We start from the raw sequence: 20295 nt of genomic DNA, 5'->3' as shown, positions 1-20295 counted from the left end.
ATAATATTCTGGCTTTTGTTTCTGTTTTTGCACCGAAAGTTTGGCACAATAATGAGATGGTAAACGACATGATTGAAGAGCCTCGGATGTGTAATTTTGGATTTCTTCATTGCAATTGTGCGCTGAGATTGTCTCTCTCATGTGAGGAAATTGTTTTACAGCCCTGTGGCCAGGTCAGCGTGCTTCACTGTAAAAGGAAAACAACGCAGGGGCAGTAATGGAAAAGCAGTTTCCTTTTAAATTCGTTAAAGCTGCTGCTATGACTGACAGTGTGTTACACTGTCTTTGTCTTATAGTAATTGTGAGTACACTGTATGCACTGTTGTGAAGCATCTCAGTGAGGACGAAGGCTGAAAAGTTTCTATTTATATCAAAAACTACCAGGAAGCAAACTCGATTCACTCAATAAAAAACTGTGAGCTGAGCTTGAACAGGCTCAGTATAGACGAAGTTCAGTCCCCAGAAAAAGAGAACAGTGTTAGCTGCATGTTAAACTGGCTGCTTGGATCGATGCGTTCCCGGGAATAAGTGTAAATGTTTGCGACTGTGTTGGAGAGCGTATGACGGCGATACGCTGCTTATTTATTAATGAATTCATTAATGCAAGCCCACTATTTCCTGAGCGGCGAGACAGGCGGGATGCGATTCGACTATTTGTGCTAAAGTGTGAAGAAAAAAGGGGGAATCCTAATTATAGGTGCAGCTGTCTCTTTTTATATTTGCTGAATCTAGAGTTTTGCTGATGTGGAAATGTTCCTGAAAAGGTCACAACAATGCAAAGCTTTGGAGTGTGAGGATGTCAGTGTGCATCTCCGTGTTTCGCTAAACAAAAGAAGATTAAGGATCCTTTTTTAAAACGTGTAACTGTGTGCACGTCAGCTCGGTGAGCAGGACGAACGTGAATGTCTGCGACTCTCTGACTTAGGTGTAAACAGCTGTGTTCACTGGACTGAAACTGATGCACCGTTGAATATTTAATATTTAATCTTCTTTTACAACAACCGGTAGAACAAAAACACACAGGAGCAAGGAGGAAACAGGTCGGAATGACTGGATCGTTTTTGGATCGTTATCCTCACATCAGTTAGGATGGAGGCCGTTTAAGACGCGCACAAAGTGAAATTTAATAATGCTCACTTTCTCTAAGCCACTAAAGACGTACAATTATCTTAGTGTGTGGTTGTGTGTTGTAGTTTGGATGGTTACTGTGCTGCACACGTGAAGTGGAAGTGAACTGTTATCGTGTGTAATGCACGGATTACAACCAGAAGGCAAACATCTGGCGCGCACACATCGAAAGCCAGACCAGCAGACAACCAGGGCAAGCACAACCGCAGTGATGTGCATCTGCACTACAGTCATGGAGATGGTGGTGCAGATATGGAGTGCACGATTATCACACACGTAGTTTATGAACAGCATAACCAGTGCGCTCGTGTCAGACGTTACTTCTGTTTATGCATATTTTACTTTTTCTTATGGCCAGAAAAAGCAGCTCTCCCCGGGTCCTCGTTGTTAGGTTTGTGTTACGCTTGAACCAAAAGGTTTAACTGGAAAAACTGTTAAATATAAGCAGATGGAGTTTAATGGCTTTGACTGCATATTTAATGTAGTATAGGTGAGTCAAACATAAGGCCCGGGAGCCAAAATCGGCCCACCAAGGCCATAAATTTTAGACTTTTAATTGTATTGTCACAGCTTTCCCTGCTGATAAAGAGTCAGTAAAGTCCCCCATGGCCTTTCATACTACACAAAGGTAATTAACTAACAGATAACCAATAAACGCCAGAAAAAATCCTAGTTTTCACCATCTACTATAGAAATGCACTTGTTTTGTTGTTTTTTACACAGAGAAAAAACATTTTCTGTGCATTTAAAAAACTTTGTGCTTTATAATCACAGGACTGTCTGGGTAACGAGCTCCCAGAACTTTTTCTGTAGTTTCACACTTCAGCTGAAACAGTCGTGCTGACTGGTTTCTTTCATTTCCTACAGCAGCGTTTCTTTATCATGTAGAATAACTGAGACTGTTGAACTTGCACTTTGTTGTATTATGTCAGAGATGAACTGTGTCGTTAAACTTTTTACACTTATGTGGCCCACGATGTCCAGTGACATCTCTGTTCTTGTTTCATTGAAGGAGAGACTAAAAGTTTAAAGAGGCTTCATGAAGAGTTTGAAAATATCGAGTGCAAAGACGTAAATCACCACATGCTACAGCACATCGATGGTGTCATGTCAGGACTCAACACCTCCTGAAACGCCGTGATTTTCCTGTATAATCTGCATTATTCTCCGTCCACGGTCACTTGTTAGAAGCTGTATTAAGAACAGAAGAGGCTGCCCTTCTGTCCCCATCATCACCGGCCTCCTGGTTAGGCCTGACACATCTGGGATATAACGTTCCCCTCGGGTTCCCCCCTCTCTCTCTGTTGGAAACCCAAATGGACACACACGTGCTCAGAGACACAGAGTTGGAGCCATCGGTCGCAGCAACAACCCCCTTCGTGTCCACTGGGAACAGGTACGTGTCATTTCCTGTTCTCGTCTTCACCTGTCACAACCTGACTGAAGCAGTAAAATCTGAAAACGCTGGAAGCAGGGAGCACGGGGAAGGAGAGGACTGGTCGTAACAGCAGCAGGTATAGAGGTCTGGTTATGAAAACACAACTCAACTGCTGTTACTGTGTATTACTGTGTAATAACTGGCTATCTAAAGGACACGATCATATTATCATGCATTCAAACATCCCAGCTTTAATAACATTGGATCCATTGTCTCTGCTTCATCTAGTGGAAATTTAAACAGCTCATTATTACTGCTCAAGTTAAGCAGAAGAAAAAAAGTGTCAGGTTTGTACAATGGATTGCTTTAATGCTTAAATTATTGTCGAGCTGAAAAAAAAATGCTTGCCACAGCTAACAAGGTCCATGCAACGCTAGCATATTATAATAAATTGTAGTTACACAGCTCAGTAAAGTGGCACACAGAGTAATGGTCCACATTCATCACTTTACACACACTGCACACTAAGAAGCACTCCTGATAAACAACGGCTTCCGCTAAAATATTAAAAAACACAACAGGAAAAGGAAAACACCAAAGTTCACCTAATCCTTCACGACACACTAGCAACATGCTGCTAACATAATGGGCTGGGAACACAATATAGTCCACAGCTGGCCACTATTAGTAAAAGTCCCATGACCTAGACATGTTAATCCCTGTCCAGACATGTGGAAAACCCTCCCGCAGAGCAAGATGATTAACTTTAACCGATATGTTGGAGAATCCATGACAGAAGCACAAATACTACAGTTATTCATATATATGTACGTTTGTTTGGACACACACACAGGTTTGTTATCTTAGTTGCTCTGAAAATCACAGAGCTCTTCACAAGCAAACAGAGGGAAGAACCAAAGATCACAGTGCAGCTATTATTAAGTTTAAGAGTTTCAGAGCCTAAGAGCTGCTTTGGGAAACATAAAGGGTTCAATAGTCATTTCAGCTACATGTAAAGCTCAGCAAATGATCTCAGGATAGATAAAGAAACACTGCCGGGTAAAGAGTACTCTCCTGGAGGTCAGCGTGTTATTATCCAAGTGCATCATGCAGAGAGGACTTGAAGAGGGAAATGCAGAAGGTTCAGCACAAGGTGCAAACCAGTGTTCAGTATCAAAAGCAAGACAAACCCCATCTGGAAGCACCCTTCATAATGATGGGCCACCAGTCTTTACTGATGATGCATAAGAAGAAAGAACCACTGGGATGAATTCTCAAGTGTAGGGACAAACTTCCTGCTCATATTCCACCAAATACAGCAAAGTTGCCTGGACAGGCAGTACAGATGGATGATAACCCACAAATACAGTGAAAGCAACTGACACATTTTTGCAGGTCCACAGGTTCTGGACAATGAATGTGCCATCAAGTATTTAAAATGTAACATCTGGTTTCATATGACACGCTTGAATCCTTGAATTAAAGCTGAGATTCTGGCATTGTAGTGAAAAAATCCAAGTCCAGCACCAGGAAAACTGTGTCGCTGTAGCGTGCGTACATATCAGAGCACAAAGCCACACACAGGGCAGATAAAAAGACGACAAGGACAAAGACAAAAATCTCTGATTTAAAGAGCACGTGTTTGGTTTTGAAATATGATCGTTTAATTTATCGTATATGTGCAGATGTATTCCACTTTCATTCCTGCATTATCCACGCATGCAACTTTATTTCATCTGTGTGTAGTTTGTCCTATCATCCACGTGTGTGCGCTCCTACCGGGCAGGTCACAGCCGAGAACCTCCATCCTCATGCCGATCCCGGCGGGCGACCATCTCTCTGGAAAGACTCGGATGTGCTGAGTCACTATCTCGTCAAACCTCCGCACCTCGGGAGTATCGTAGTGGCCGTTGCCCTCAAAGATCTGAGGAAGAATGTGAAAGGTGAGCACGAAACAGTTTCACTGCATTTGATGCTAAATTCTTTGACATTGTTTCAAAGGCAGTCAGCAATACATTTTTGCCTGGTGCCCAAATCTGTTTGACCATTTTAAAAAATTCCTAAAACAACAGAAAATCCAGTGGAGGCAGTCAAGTGTTGGTATTTCACTATCCCGCCTGATGAGAAACCAATAAAAAAATGGAAGTCTTGATAAATAAGACACTAACTAGCATTGTTTCCCCGCCCAGAGCGACATGTGTCAAAAAAACAACAGACAGAAGATGTTTCCTTTGATTTCCAAATCGTCTTTGAGGCAGAAGAAGCCTCTGGCAAAAGCACAAGATTTATTACAAGCTTCATACAGACAAGACTACAGCGATCCTTTCAAAAAACGTGGGCCGTGAAAGTTGTACTATTGGTTTCATTAATTGAACTGTATCCTCTGTGTTCCCCATTTCTGAAATTTTAAAAACCGTAAGATGAATTTCCCAGGACGCTCATTTAAAAAGACAGGCAGATGAGAGAAAACAGGATTTTAGCATCAGGAGAAAATCCAGGCACTCAGTAGTACTATTAAAGCGTTTTAAGACATAGACTCAGAAAGCAGAACAAAGTTTAAAGTGCCCGTCTCGCAGTGCGTTAGACGCCAGCAGTGCTGAGTGGTGATGCAGGAAAGACATTTTTAATTAACACCCATGAGAGACAAATAGAGGATGAGAGACGAAGAGAGGGAGAGCGCAGGACTCGGGGAGAGGAAGACACAGAAGCACGAAGAATGACGAGCGAGGTGATTAAATTGAATTATTATCGGAGCCGAGGCTGTAATAAAGCGGCGTTTTCGCGAAAAATGACAAGAATGAAAAAGACAAAGACGAGGAGAAAGAGAGGGAGACGGGGGGAAAGGCTCGGCTGAGAGACGGCTATAAATAACTGCAAATGAGTGAGAAGTGACGGCGGACCAGAGGACAGAGGGGGCCCCCGTTTGTGTCAAAAACAAGGAGAGAGTGTGTGTTCTCCTCTACCTTAGCAAACCCAGTCTTGCTGTCAGTGATGTAGGTCCAGTCTTTGCCATTCGAGCTGTGAGCCAGTTTGTACTTCCTGACAAATGCTCTGTTCTCCGCACTGCCCTCCAGGCCTCGTGCACCTTGGGTAATAATGCCACGCACCATCTTGGGCACACCGAGGTCCACCTGCAGCACACAAAACAAAGTTAAACAAAGTTATTATTGCTCGCTCGCCCTCTGCGCCATGGAACCGATCAATTTCCAGATCCCCTGCCCATTGTGGCAACTGTGACTTTCCCGAGCATATAATCAATCAAACGTTGGTTTTCCATTGGGGAACTTTTAATAAGATTCAGCCTTTGGAAATGGGTTCTTCTTTCTATTCAATAGCAGTTCATGACCAAGGTCAGTTCACAAATGCAATCTAAACGATGGCTGAAAACTCCATCAGTGTTTAGAGACCCTGCTGTTGTCACGTGTGTCATTTTACAGTAATTTTGTGGGTTCGGTGGATGTTGTGATCGCCAGTGCAGGTGTGGAAAAGCCCGGCCTGCAGTATTTGATTGACCAAACCGTAGATTACATTATAAAAGACAGATGTGGATGCTTTTTTATGGCTCCTTTAGTTGCAAAAACAAGTCTCTGGGAAACTGACCCCACCCCCGCTTGATTTATCACTTCAGACGACCTTTTCTGATGTTCTGACGTTTATGGTCTCAGTGTCTGGTTTCAAGTGTTCTCCGTTATAAACTGAAGTGCGTTCCTATACTGTGCTGCCATTAAGAGTAAAATTTATGACAAAGCAGGTTTTGGTCAACGTCGTGGCTTCCTTGTGATTGACAGCTCACCCCTCGCCGCTCACACACAGTTTAAAAAAATCAAAAGACAGAGCAGATGAATGATGCTAGGCTATAGCGACATACCTGCAGCCACTCTTCTCCAACTATGGGTTGCGTTGGGTTGGGAAACCAGCCTGATCGACTGGCCACCAGCCTGGCGGCCCCCATGGAGCCGTGGATGTCCCTCATGGAGGACGCAGTGATTTGCGAGTCAGGAAGCAACCCAGACAACATGCCCTGCAGCTCTGAGCAGGGGGCATCTGATAGATCAGAACACAGAGAGGAAGGAGTGCTTAATGCTACCGCTGAGGATTTTTTATCAAGTTTAAGGCAGGAAAGATGATTTCTATTTATTCTGCCAGCTTATTACAATCAGTGCACAAAACAAACATTGATACCCCTCATTTCTTTTCGTTTTGTTAATAAAAGAAAAGCAGTTTGGGAACGTTTTGGAAAACATTCCCGTCCTCTGACTCAGTGCCTCAAACATCAGTCAGCAGCTAAAAACATTAAAGCAGCAACAACACTGGTGCTAAATGGTTGATTTTATGAATTTAAAGTTTGATGCAGTGATGTGCTCTCCTGTCCTCTGCTGTTACAGCTCACTGTATGTTTACCGCTGGGAATTTCATGCTGCATATGAAACTAGTTATGCAATATTAGAGGCTGCCCGGAAGCTAAAAATCTGAAATCCTCTGGAGTAATATACAGCACTCGGTTCTTTATATGTCGCTCGTAAGAAACAACTGCAGCAACTTATTGAACGATATGCAAACATACATGGAAATAGAGTCTATAGGGCAACAACGGAGTTTGCACAACGCTTGAAAATCAATATTTGGTATGTCGCAAAATCGATCAATGCAGAGCAGTGTCACAAACCACGGAGGCCCCAGAAAAGTGCAATCAAACGTTGAGTTTATTAACAGCCCGGAGAAAACATCAACATATGTCTTCTGACCAAAATACATGTTGTGGACACTTATAAAGCAGTGGGGTACACGCCCCCCCCCCCCCCATGGCGTCAATGACAGATTAAAATAGGTTCCTGACATTAGTCACAGTTAATCGTACATCTTTAATAGCTATAAACAGACATAGAACTTCTCATTTTGATAACACCTTCCATACAAGGTGAAAATCTTAAGCCCTCAGGGTCTCTGAGGCAAATTCTTGACTCTGCTCATCTGTTACCAAGTAGAATAAAATGCAACAGGTTTGCAACAAGAAGCTGGAAACATTTGGGCCTCTGCTCAGGCCTATTCCTAGATTATATGTATTATATGTACTGTAAGCATGCAGTTATCCTTCTATGTTCTAGTTTCCCTCAGCATGGATCACCTGGACAGTCACGGCAGTGAAGCTTAAGACCCTTAATGAACCGAACATCAACTCAAAATAGGCACAGATATGCAATGTGCATAAAATACTTCTAACCGTACTTGTAATAAAAGTTAACATAATGGAAGGATCCTCAAATGGACATCTTCAATAAACAACTGTAATGCAGTATCTGTAAGAAATATTATTAAATGGAATGATGCTGTAAAGAATGTTATTAATGCAGTTATAATGATGCAGATTATATGGCAGCAATAAAAGAATTTCTGTATCTCCACATCCCTCTTTTGACATTCCAAAAGGACACCACACCTCGTGTTGTATCACTCCTCGGCCCACTCTATGGCATCTAAGTTCCTCAGGTAGATTGAATCCACCCGTCCAAACACGGATGCCACCCAGGACTCCACTGGGTTTCCGATACCTGAGTGCTCATGCATCGTTTTAGACAAATTTTCCGGCCCTCCAGAGCTCGGGTTACTGAGCCATCTGGAGCAGTATTGCTGGGGATAAAGGTACAGCACATGTTGACCACCTTCCTCGTTAAAAAGGCTTTCTTCTAATTTCCCTGAGGATCTTCAGGAACGGTTCTCCAGGCTTCCTGAAGGACATTTAAAGCTCTTTTTGGATGTTTCTGTCTTTGTGTCCTCTGTCAGGATGATCCTACACTGCTTCAGTAATGCTGAGGTCCGAGTCCTGGGGAGACCCATCCATGACTGAAGCTCCACTGTGTGTTTTTTCAGCTAGGATATGCCTTCACTGCACTGGCACTCACTGTTGGACCGCTCTCCTGACCTCCTGCGTACATACTGACAACGACTTGAACTGGAAATGTCCAATTTGCATTCAACGCTCCATCAGACCTGTAGCCACAGTCAGTCCAGTCCAGGACACACCACTTCTTCTTCAGTCCGCCACTTTGGTCCAGTTTTCTTAAATTTTTAAGGACACACTGCACACCAGGCTGAGATATGCCAAGTTTCCAGCTAATCGCACTTTGGGAATCACCTTGTTGGTGCAAAAATCCAATTTCATGTCTGTCAAACTTTGTTATTTTTTATTGAGCCAACTAAAGACATTTCTTTAGTTGAATTTTGGGACAGGCTGCTAGTAACAAAGTAACAAAGACAGAAAATACAAAGACACATTTGCACAGGACTGTATCTGGTAAGTAATTTGGACATAACGGGCCATAATCTGATATTTTCATGATTCTTCAAACGATGCTGGACTGTCCAAACTGTTCTCCGTCTGCAGGCTCCTGCTACACCAAAGCATCTGTCTTTTAACAATCCTTCATAAATGAACGTCGCTTTCAGGTCTGGAATATTTTGGCGACACTGTTTGATCTAATCTGGGAGCAAAATGTTGTGTTTGTGACACAAACAACAACTTGTGTGTTACGCGGCGCGGTGCCTTTGAGCTGCTTTCCATCAGCCCATTTCATTATTTTGCCTTCCTGCTGCTGCAAAGTTGATGCATAATTTTAACCTGCCTACCAAAGGGGGATTCTTCATGGGGAATTGAGCCAGAGAACTCTCAAATGGGAGCACTTAATGAAAGCATGTTGGAGATCAAAGGGATACTGTTTATTACACTGACAAATGGTTTTTAGTCCGACAAGCATCAAAATATGGTACTGCCATGAATAATGACGAAACACAAAAGGAACCAAAAAAACCAAAGTGACCAGTTCTGATCTGGGACGAAGACAAGAGCGATGGAGGAAAGGAAGACAAAGGTGAGGAGGAGGAGTTAGAGGACAAAGGGACGATAAAGAGATAGACAAAAGGTCAAACGGGGAGATGGACTGAAAAGGCAGCAAGTGAATAGGAAAGGGTGAGAAAGAGGGAGCGAGGGAGATGCAAGTGGGAAAGAGAGAGAGCCGGCTGACAGTGAAGGTTGACGGTGATTGATGGTGACATTCTTCAGGTCTTCACGGAGATGAATGTTTAATGCCGTGACGTTTGTGCCTCAGAATGGTAAATAATGAATCAACAATAAACAACAACAGCTCCAGCCAGGCTGGATGGCTCCTTCGAGCTCTACAGCAGACATGAAAACCGATTAGCTAGAAGGAAACGCTGTTCCCCTGTCATTTATTTTGTGTTTCTTATTTCCTGCATCAGTGTATTTTAGCAGCTCCTTTAACGTAGGAGTGCAGCATATCACCTCTACAGATAGCATAGCAGAAATAGTTTCAGCTCTCAAATGCACGCACATGCACACAGCAGTCGGACAGTAAAGGTCTCTCAGAAGCCCACTTCCTCTCACGTATGCTCTGATGTTTCGCCCACACACAGGTGAACACAAACTCCCACTGTGCCGTTTCTGATAATGGGGTCTCACAAGTACGGCGCCGAGGCGCTACTTAGCTGATGCATACGCACAGCTGGACGCACACGTGTGTAGTTTCTACAAATACACACGCTACACAAGCCCTGCTGGGAAAAATAGTAAAAGGTGCTAAAAATAAATGATTGATAAGTGCTGCGGTGCTAAAATAAAATGAGATTAAGGGAGAAGCGATGGAGGGAGGAAGAGCAGGGACGGGAAGATTTAAAGAAGGGATGCTGGAAGAAGGAATGGTGGCTGTCAGCAAAGGTAAAAGAAGGACAGAGGAAGAAAAACATACTGACGAGAGAGAGACGGAGGAAAAAGTAGAGCAGAAGACATAAAAGTGTGATTTAAGTTAATGACATGTCAGTGACTGACTGCTTTATGTCTGCCTTTATAGGCTTGTGTAGGGCATTATCACATTCCCCCTGGCAGTGTGTTTGACTGTGTGTTTGCCTGCATGTCTGTGTGCTCAGAAAAGATACTGCATGGCCATTAGCAGGTATGTTTGGGCTTTTTCAGCAGGTTATGGACATTTTCCCTGAAACTGCAGCAGAACAGTTTCTGCTTCTCGCCACGAGCCTCGGAAATATCAAACTCTGACATCCCTCGTTACAAAAACCAGCCTTGAAAGTGTCAAGACTTTGCATATAAACTCAATGTTTTTCTCATGATGGATGACAGGAATCGCAAGGTGGCAGGGATGAGCAAAAGGCAGGGCGATGCCCCAAAAAACGGGGGTTATATATGCTCTCACTCCTGAAAGCAGTGAAAAAGGCAGAGTGATATATAATGCAATTTCAGGTGTTAAAATAGAGTAAAAAAATAAAAACACAGGCAAGATACCTGATATATTCCACATCCCTGTCTATCTATCACACACACACACTCAGTATCATATTGTTTCGGTGTGATTGTGATTTGTGTGGGTGCTGAAATAGCCCTCCTGGATAAGAGCATATCTGTCCCTCTCAATGGCCGCTACGATGGCAGCAGAGAGAGGCCCTAACCTAATAATGATACAGTGGAGCGGGACACACATGCACACAGATATGCTCAAATGGATTGAAACTCTCTGTCTTTTACCATATACGCACAGACGCACACACAAACACAGACAGTCTAATTAAGTTTTATCTATTTATAGTATTGAGCTGATTATGCTGGTTGAAATCGTGTTTGTTTGCCAGGGCTGCAGATGAAAGCTGAGAGCCTGTTACTCTCTGATGTTATCACCCACACATCACACTCTAGTATTATTCTATTAGGGCTGAGTGTGTGTGTGTGTGTGTGTGTGTGTGGGGGAGACAGAGAAGGGGTGTATGTATATGAAAGGGCAAGAGTGCACACGAGGGTGGGTGTGTTGCACACATGTGAAAAGGAGAAAAAGACAAGAAGGCGGCATGAACAGAATTATGAATAGGAGTTAATGGATGGACAAATTACAAACCTGTTTATTATTAGATTATACAAATAAAGAAAAACCTTCCACATATTCCTGCACTTGACAAACTGACTTCTGTGTTTTCGCTGGAATCCCAGGAGGAGGTTGACCCCTGTCCCGAGAAAGTCTGAGAAACTCCGCAGGAAAAAAAAGCACCATCTGTCTTACCCGTGATCTGACAGCCGTAGAGCTCGAACCGCAGTGCAATGCCGTTCTTCCACGTCTGAGGTTTAATCCGCACGAAGCGGGCCAGGACCGGCTGTGGGATTCGATTGAGGACCACCTCCGTGGCGTCAGCGTTGGCATGGAAAACCTGCAGACAGAAAGGAACATTTAGAAGTGCGACGTTTGGAGTCCGTCTGCAGAACTGGAGCTCAGTAAGGATAATGGGAGACAGCCCGATATTGCTGAGTCACACTTCTATGAGCTGCATACAGCGATGTGCAAAAGTCATCTCTCTTTTATTTCCTTCCAATGAGCCAGACTTTGTCTTTTTTTTTAAATGCTCTTGAGCCAAAGTTCTCCGGCTTCCTGAAGGACATTGGCTGCTTTTCACTCATTTTCAGTCTCGTCCTTTTGCCTGATCCAATTTCAGAGAAATGCTTTTTTGCTTGTTTTTTAAGCTGCTTAATCCTGACCTATGAATCATTGACACATGAAAAAGTCGTCTATTTCAGGGAATGAACAAGAAGAGGCAATGTAGCAAAGAACTAGTTTTAAGTCGTATCTTTCGGCACGCTACGAGAGCCATCTCTCGAGCACGGTGGAGGCTCTTTTGTGATTTGCTGCTGCATTTTAGCCACCGGTGTTGGAGATCTTGATAAAACTGATTTTGATCCAACATGCAAAACCATGTAAAGAGTGTCTGAATGCCAACAGCTTCCTTTTTTAGCACAACAATGATCCCAATACTCTGGCAGTGCTGTGAAAACAAACACAGTGGAACATGATCAGTCATGGACTGGTCTCTGCAGAGCTCGGACATCAACATCATTGAAGCAGTGTTGAATCAGAGAAAGGTACAAAAGGCAGAAACAACCAAAGAAGAGCTCTGAATGACCTCCGAGAAGCCTGGAGAACGACTCCTGAAGACTATTTAGAATTGCACAAACTCAGTTGTTGCTGTATTTCCATGTATGTTTGCAAAATATACAGAAAATGAGGGCGGCTTAATATTCGTGCACAGTACTGCATACACATGATAATAATAATAAAGGTTATCTTATCTTATCTTATCTTAAATCCCAGCTATTCTGTACAGCAGGATTAACCTTCAAATGTTTTAAACTGTTAATTTAATTTTACACATTGGCCAAATAAACTGAAATTATTGTCCTTTTATCAGCTCACAGATATTTGAGTTGAGTTTTTTCTCTTCTTTGGTTAATTTCTGTTAAATAAATAATGACACAATCTAATATTGTTGATATTAATCCGATGCTGTATGCACTTGACCTGCTGAGGACCACGTGATCATTTGTGTCCTGATATGTAAACTCTTAGAAGTGAAAGTGTGAGACCATGGAAGACCAACAGAGGGGCCTCTGGATGTCTGGAGTTTTGATCTCCTCCATACCTGCTTCACACCCCGGAGGACGGGGCTGTGGCCCCCCCACACACTCCCTAGCAGATCATTACATGGAGAAACCTTTGGAATACAAGCGCGCTGATCCACACAGGTATGCACACGGGTGTTCACTGCTCGTAGACCCAAATTACACCTTTCTTGGCTGCTACTTCGAAGCACATCTGTCCTGCGTGCTGCACAACAACATTGAATATTTAGTATTTACTGCTGTTTACACTTAGCTAGATTAATGCGATGGTGTTGTGTTTAGTATGTTGCTTTGTTTTTTTTCTGCTTGTTTTCTATTCTTCTCTCAACAGGTGATCCAGGAGATTTTTATTTCTTTTTCTCCCCCCCTTTCTCACTGTCCCTCTCCCCTTCTGTTTTTCCTTTCCTTCCTCTTTCTTTCTCCCTTTCCTATCCCTCACTCATGTCTGTCCCGTCTGTAACATCTGAAAATAAAATATAATAAATAATAAAAACAAAGATCGACCAAATGGACCAATACGGCAATGCCATGATGATCCATTTGGCAAAGTAAATCCATTGGGTATCCTTGTTGGTCTTCAGACAACAATTCTGACGGCTAAAGAACCAAATGGGACAGGCGGAAAAAAAAAAAAAGAAGTGAAAGTGTGAGCACTTTCTTTTCCCCTGACTGTAAGTGGTAGAAAGATGACACATATGATACAACCATCTAGTTTCTTTAAACCGTGGCATGATGAAAAACAATAATCTTTTGCTTTGTAGTTAAGTTTACGCCTCTGTCCACAGCTGTGATTCAAGACAACACTTAATGAAACTTAATGTGAGGTGAAAAGGCAGCAGATTAATGTTTCTCCTCTACGTGATTACATAAAGCCACAAAATTAATAAAGTGACTGTTCACCGAGGAGGGAAGGGGTGCAAAGGTTCACTCACACACTCACACACACTCTGAGGGCATGCAGTGTGCAATAAATCACGGGCGTAAGTATGTGGGAGAGCATCCTCTTCTCACGTCCTCTCGACTCAACCACACACACACACATGCAGGAAAACAGCATGAAGAAAAACACATCGTAACCCCCCGATGCACAAACACACACACGGCATGCGCTAACACACTGCGTGCAGACACCACTGTCCCCCCACATGCATGTAATGTGTCTCTGCTCTCACACGGTGCCCTCTGAGCTCTGAGCACACAAGTTCAGATAAAAGGAAACTGAATGCAAGCTAGAAGGACCCTTTTTGTCTTTGACATCAAGGCTTTATATCTCTGTCTATCTGACAGTCTCTCTCGCCAACAGCCATCTCCGCTGGTCTCCCAGCAGGACAGAACAGCTGGGGTTCTGCTCTCTCATTTCCTTTTCTCCCTTCGTTTCTGTCTTTTTCTCCGATGTCTCTATCTCGTCTCTCGCTGATGATAAACGGCTGTAAATTCAAGGAAGATAATCCATGCTGTTGTTTCATTACAGGAGCAAATAAGCCTCTTTTTCCTTAACACTCTTTCTATTATGTTACATTAATGCTGAAAACATCATAGCGTGTTTATTACACAGAGCGGTGAGCCTTGTTCAACAGAGCCAAAGGCATTGCAATTACTTGCTTGGCTACGCATTTATAGATGTTTGCCTTGTTTTAGGTGTGTGTGTGTGCGTGTGAGCGTCTGTGTGTGTGTGTGTGTGTGTGTGTGTGTGTGTGTGTGTGAGCGTCTGTGTGTGTGTGTGTGTGTGTGTGTGAAAGATAAAAATCACTTTTTTCTTCCTGTCTACAATCCATTGAACAGCAGGACTCGTCAGGGGTGACAAAATATGGATGAAAGGAGTTTGTGACTTGGAACAGAACAGAAGCAGGCCACCAGGCCAGCTGGGAATTGAACCCGTGACCCAGTGGGTGTACAGCACAAAGTCGGCCTCTGTGAACTCACGCCCTTACAAAAGCATTCATACTAGAAACTGTGACCTGTTAAATGATGGAAAAATGCCTACAGGCCCCAAAGACTTAATGGGATTGTGGTAGCAGACTGTAATTACAAGTGTGTGTGTGTGTGTGTGTCAGGGTGTGTGTCAGGGTGTGTGTGTCACTGTGTAAAAGTGTAATTATGAAGTCTCACTCTGAGGAGTTGGGGGCTGGCGGGTGCTTTCTGATTTCCCAGGGTGCCCACTGAAACATTTTCAGTGGGCACATATACAATCACACACACACTTTTACGTGTGTGTGGATACTTCTGCACACGTGTATGTTTGCGTGAAAGTCTAACCTGCAGCTTTTTTTGCAGCTTAACGTTTGCACAAACAGTGTTTGGCTCCGCGGAGCTGTGAGCAAGAACTTTGACACGAACTTGGTTCTGTTACTGTTTCAGTTACCAGCTTCGTTCAGGGTCATCAGGGATGCATCGCGTGCTGCAGCGCGTGCTGCAGCTTGTACCTGCGCGTGCTGCAGCTTGTACCTGCGCGTGCTGCAGCTGAGCTACTGCTGTCACTGTCTTCATCAGGACTGTGAACTTATATCTTTACCACTTGCAGGGTCACGGGACAGCTGGAGGCTATCCTGGCTGATATTGGGAAAAATATGGGATACAGCTGCCCGTCCTTCACAGGGTTAAGACACAAACCATGCACACTGCAGAATCAGTTCAGAATCATGCGGGAGATGATTCAGGAGAAAGCCAGAACACCTGGATTTAACCTGCTCGGACACAGGGAGACCTTAGAGGCCAGCCAGTCTAGCTGTCAGGCGCCTCTCCTGGTAAGAAATAGCCCCATAAATATTTATAACCTGACCGGCTTGTTAAAAATTTAATATGTTTTTCTACACGTAGGCCATATTTTATGCTGCCACGTTTGTTAAAAGTCAAAGTATGTGAACTTTTGATTGTGTGGACGGGTGCCTGCCCGCACATCAGTCTCATAATAAAGTGAATTTAAGAGCAGGGACACTTCAGAATGAAACATCTCAAAGATGACACACACACGTGAGTTTGCGCACACATGCAAACAAAAATATCGCATTCCCGTAACGGCTCCCAGGTCGTGGCTCCGCAGCGAGACTCCACAGAGAGGTGTAAGGGGATACGCAGCGTCCCTGAGGTCTTAAACCAAACTAAATACACTGTTAACAGTCTCAGTCTAAAAGGCTTCAATAACAATCAGCTAATGGACTACACCTGCAGCCCAGCTCAGGTTATTAAGCCTGTGTTTGTGTGTGTGAGAGAGTCTGTCTGCATTTGTAAATGGGCTGATGTTTCCACCAAGGTAAGAAGACAAGGGAAGCTGATACTGGCAAAGAGTAGGGTGAACAGATGCTCCTCCCCCCTTTGTCTGTCTCCAACACACACACACACACACACACACACACACACACACACACACACACACACACACACACACACACACACACACACACACACACACACACACACACACACACCTACAAAAGCAAACAGAAATACTCTTAACAAAATAACATAAAGAGAAACTTCAAATAGTACTTTTATTTCTCAGTGAAGCTCAAAGGTGGCCGACATGAAGTGAATACCATTTTTCCTTCATTTACACACACCTGCTCCGCTGAATAACAATAGAGTTCTGGGTAGCAGATTCTGGTTTGCAGGCAAAAGGCAGCGAATCAGATCTAGCGAGTAACTACAGGAAAGGCGACTGACAAACGAGTGCGCTCACCTCACGGGAAAGTAAAGAACACGCAAGGCCACAGTCAGTCAGCCAGAGAGGGCCGGCACAGACGCGCTGAATTATTCAAATGTCTGTGCCGAGTGTGCGTCGTGTGCATGTGCATGCGTTGAGTTATAAAATAATAAAACACCCCCCATCTCCTCTCGTTCCATCAAAGAAGGCCAAACACAGGCACATGCTGGCGCACACGGAGACTTCGGGGAGGTAACCTGTCTTTGACAGCTGAATCTGAGCGCGTGTGTGTGTCTGTGTGTGTCTGTGTGTGTGTGGCAGAACAATGCACAAATCTCACAGACCAAACGACACACGGCACCTTCGTAATATCCCCTGTTGTCCCTTTTCTCGCTTTTTCTCCGAGCTTTTCTTTCTTCATTTGTCACAAACTCTTTTCTCCTGCTCTGCGCTGACCCGGCCCTCCCTTCTGCTTTTCCCTCACCTCCCTCTACTCTGTCGCTTTATTTTCCTTCTCTCTCCTGACATCTTTCCAGGCTGTGTTGCTGAGACCTCTGAACTATCCAGAGGGATTTGTGGTCAACACCCCTGTCTGCTATTCTCATTATTCCCCCTCTCCTGCTTCATCCATCTATCCCTGTTTCTTTTGCTCCATGATTCCCCTATGAACACTTCTTTCCCCCCGCCTGCCTCTTTCCTTCACTCACTTGTTCCCCTATGAACCTGCATTGCTCCCACCTCTCTTCCTCCTCCTGCTCGGTCTCTCCTCTCTCTATCAGCCTAACCTTTTGCTTTTTTCCATTACTTTTTTCCTGATTTTTTTTTTCAACTTTTCTACACTTTCCTCCCATCACGATCCCTCTCTCTCCTGCTCATTCCACCCACGTCTCCATCCTCCATCCCTCTCTCTCCATCCATCCTCCCTCCCACAGATTAAAGTGGGAATAGGAGGTTTTGGTCTTGGCCGAGGTCCAGTTCTGTAATGGCCACAGACAGGTCTGCCTGCAGCAATTCTGTGGGGCTACGTAATGACACTTGTCCCACGTCAAGCTCAAATCTAGCTATATAGAGAAGTTCTCAAGCTCCTAAAGATAAAAACTGCAACTGAGACGACATAATTAACATGTATTCCATATGCCCCATCTGGTTCACGACAGGCCTTTAATGACATTATCAAATACATTACAGATCACACAAATCATCACGATGCTGTGTGACAGCAGCACCGCCCTTGCAGGCAGGCTCCCAGATGTTTAAAGCCACAGTGTGTGCGCATACCTGTGTGTGTATGTGTGCACAAGAAGTGTCTGATTAGTTAATATGCAAAAAGATAGAGGATGTAAATGCATCTAGTCACATGTCTGCGTGTGCTGTTTGGTGTGTTTGTGCTCCACTATATATGTTTAATTATTTCATGCATGGTGGTTTTGCAAGAACAAACTATCCATGTGGCTTCCATTATTTTTTTGTCCTGCTTTAATGCCTCTTGCCCATAAAACACTAACTCAATAATTCTTCCAAATTAACGCACACAAACCGAAGCATCGCTGCTGCCAAGCACAAAAGGCATTTGTTTAAGCGGCGCAAACGTGCCGGCGTATTTCCTGATGACTTTCTCAGAGACAGGAGGAGGAGGGAGAGCGAATGATGGAGAGCTGTGAGAGCGGAGAGAGTGTAAGGAGAGGCCGAAGGAAGATGTGAAGTGAGTGAACGAGGAGACGTGGAGGGAGCAATTGATGGATGAAGAGCTTCTGAGAGAACTAGTGAAGAGGCAAGTGAATGAAAATGTCAAGAAGGGGAGATGGATGGATAGGTGTACAGTCGGGGCACTTCTGTTTATTTCCTGGATGGCTAAAACAGCTACGACTTCTCAAAATTAATAACTTAGCCGTGTTGATTTAAGGCTTCCGCGAGACAAAAGGAAAACTGTGATCTATCGCATAAACTGATCCAGGATCTGCTTTCAATTATGAAATACAATTTCCTTGAATTATCCTGTTAATGCAGACGCAGCGTTTTACAAACTGCAGAATAAAACACACTGCCAAAAAGGTCTTGGCCACTGCTGTGGAGTGATTTATATCTTTCTAGCTTAAAACACAGACACACACAAACTCACGACAACAACCCCTGAAAGACGATAGAGAAAGTCAGCAGGGCAAGGCCAGTGCTGAGTGGCCGTCTGAGGCGTGTCAACCGAGAAAGGACAAGATGTTGACATCATCGTTTCATCATCAGATAAATGACCATCATCCACTCGGCCGTTTTGTTCTGATCTAACATAATGCTGCCACAACACATTCACAATATTTGTACGTATCTGCATAATATCCTTATTATGGCACTGAGACAGTGGTGTGTAGATGTGGATTAAAAGGGGTGCTGGACAACACTGAGCCGAAGCCTCAGATTACGGCACAGACTGGCACACCAGGGAGCCAAACAGCTAGAAAGACCCTGCCTGTGTGTGTGTGTGTGTGTGTGTGTGTGTGTGTGTGTGTGCTGCTGATTTATGGCAATCCCCTCCTCGTCACACACACACACACACACACACACACACACACACACACACACACACACACACACACACACACGTGCAACTCAATGTCTCCCTTGGTATTCAGCTCCAAACAGCTTTCCAGGGTTGTGGCTGAAACAAGCAGGATTATGCGCGGTGACACCAGCAACTAGCCTCGACACATTAATCTGTTTTGCATATTGGATGTTTTTATTGTCTCGTTGCCCGATGTCACTGTGAAACTGGGCTGTAGCTGCTGCGTGTCTGCATGGACAGTATCATGGCTCATTATTCGGTGGATTTACTTTAGCGCCACTAAAAATGAAGATCTGCAGTTGAGTTATACCTTTGTAGTTGAGAATGATGCATGCATAAAACATGCAAAAGCATTAGAAATGCGCTCCAATCCAAACTTGAAATAATGAAGCATTATATTAAAAATTAGAATAGCTAAAAAGTGCACAGTTGTGTGGCGTCCCTGTGTCTCCCAGCTCTTTGCACTAGCATGCTTGCTTCTGCAGTCCCAGGGAGACATTCACTGCTGAAAATGACACTATTTTCCAGCTTTGGTAGGAGAAAGAGTGAACTGCATTTTTGGTAAGCCATGTTGCAGGTCCTCAAAAAACCCATGCATATGTTCACCAATGATTGCAGAACACTATTAACCCTCTCGCTCCCACAGCTTCAGCCTCACCCTTCCCAGGAATATCACAAACCTGTCATCTCTTGATTTATCCAAGTTCCTAGATAAACTGCTGTGTGCTGTGAGCATTTAGGCCAGTGCCTGTAACTTATGATGGAGATATTAATCTAAAATATGATCGGTTACACTTACACATGCCTGGGAAAAATCAAATATATATATAAAGAAGTTTTCTAAAAGCTATAAACTTTTATTTTTGCCTAGATTTTTGTGGACAGTTAATGAGACCATCGACTTTGACATCATGTTTGAGCTCCTATTATTGTAGTCCAAATTTCCACAGGAAATGTAAAAGATTATTCCTTCCATTTACTGTAAAACAGATGCCGTTTATTACCACATAACACAAATGACCAAAGATATTAGCTTTTTTCCTTAAAAATAAAAGTTAACTAAGCTTAATATGTTGTAAATATAACTGAAGAAATTCCCTCATTTCCTCAATCATCCATCATCCCCATCTTTT

At 43.7% G+C, this 20295-nt stretch overlaps 1 protein-coding gene across 5 annotated transcripts in view; it reads right to left on the bottom strand.

The window, feature by feature from the left end:
• Positions 1 to 20295, bottom strand: part of LOC309691529 (neuropilin-2-like) — a 98459-nt gene that overhangs the window by 36511 nt on the left and 41653 nt on the right. For all 5 annotated transcript variants that reach the window (XM_082509244.1, XM_082509247.1, XM_082509246.1 and 2 more), the window contains exons 8-11: positions 11581 to 11725; positions 6375 to 6550; positions 5470 to 5637; positions 4286 to 4430 (exon numbers count right to left, since the gene is read on the bottom strand). In XM_082509244.1, the coding sequence (XP_082365370.1) occupies positions 4286 to 4430; positions 5470 to 5637; positions 6375 to 6550; positions 11581 to 11725 (634 nt within the window). The remainder of the gene's footprint in view (positions 1 to 4285; positions 4431 to 5469; positions 5638 to 6374; positions 6551 to 11580; positions 11726 to 20295) is intronic.

The sequence above is a fragment of the Aulonocara stuartgranti genome (assembly GCF_965226115.1).
Source record: "Aulonocara stuartgranti genome assembly, chromosome: 16".
Taxonomy (NCBI): Eukaryota; Metazoa; Chordata; class Actinopteri; order Cichliformes; family Cichlidae; genus Aulonocara; species Aulonocara stuartgranti.
This window is presented reverse-complemented; position numbering and strand designations above follow the sequence as displayed.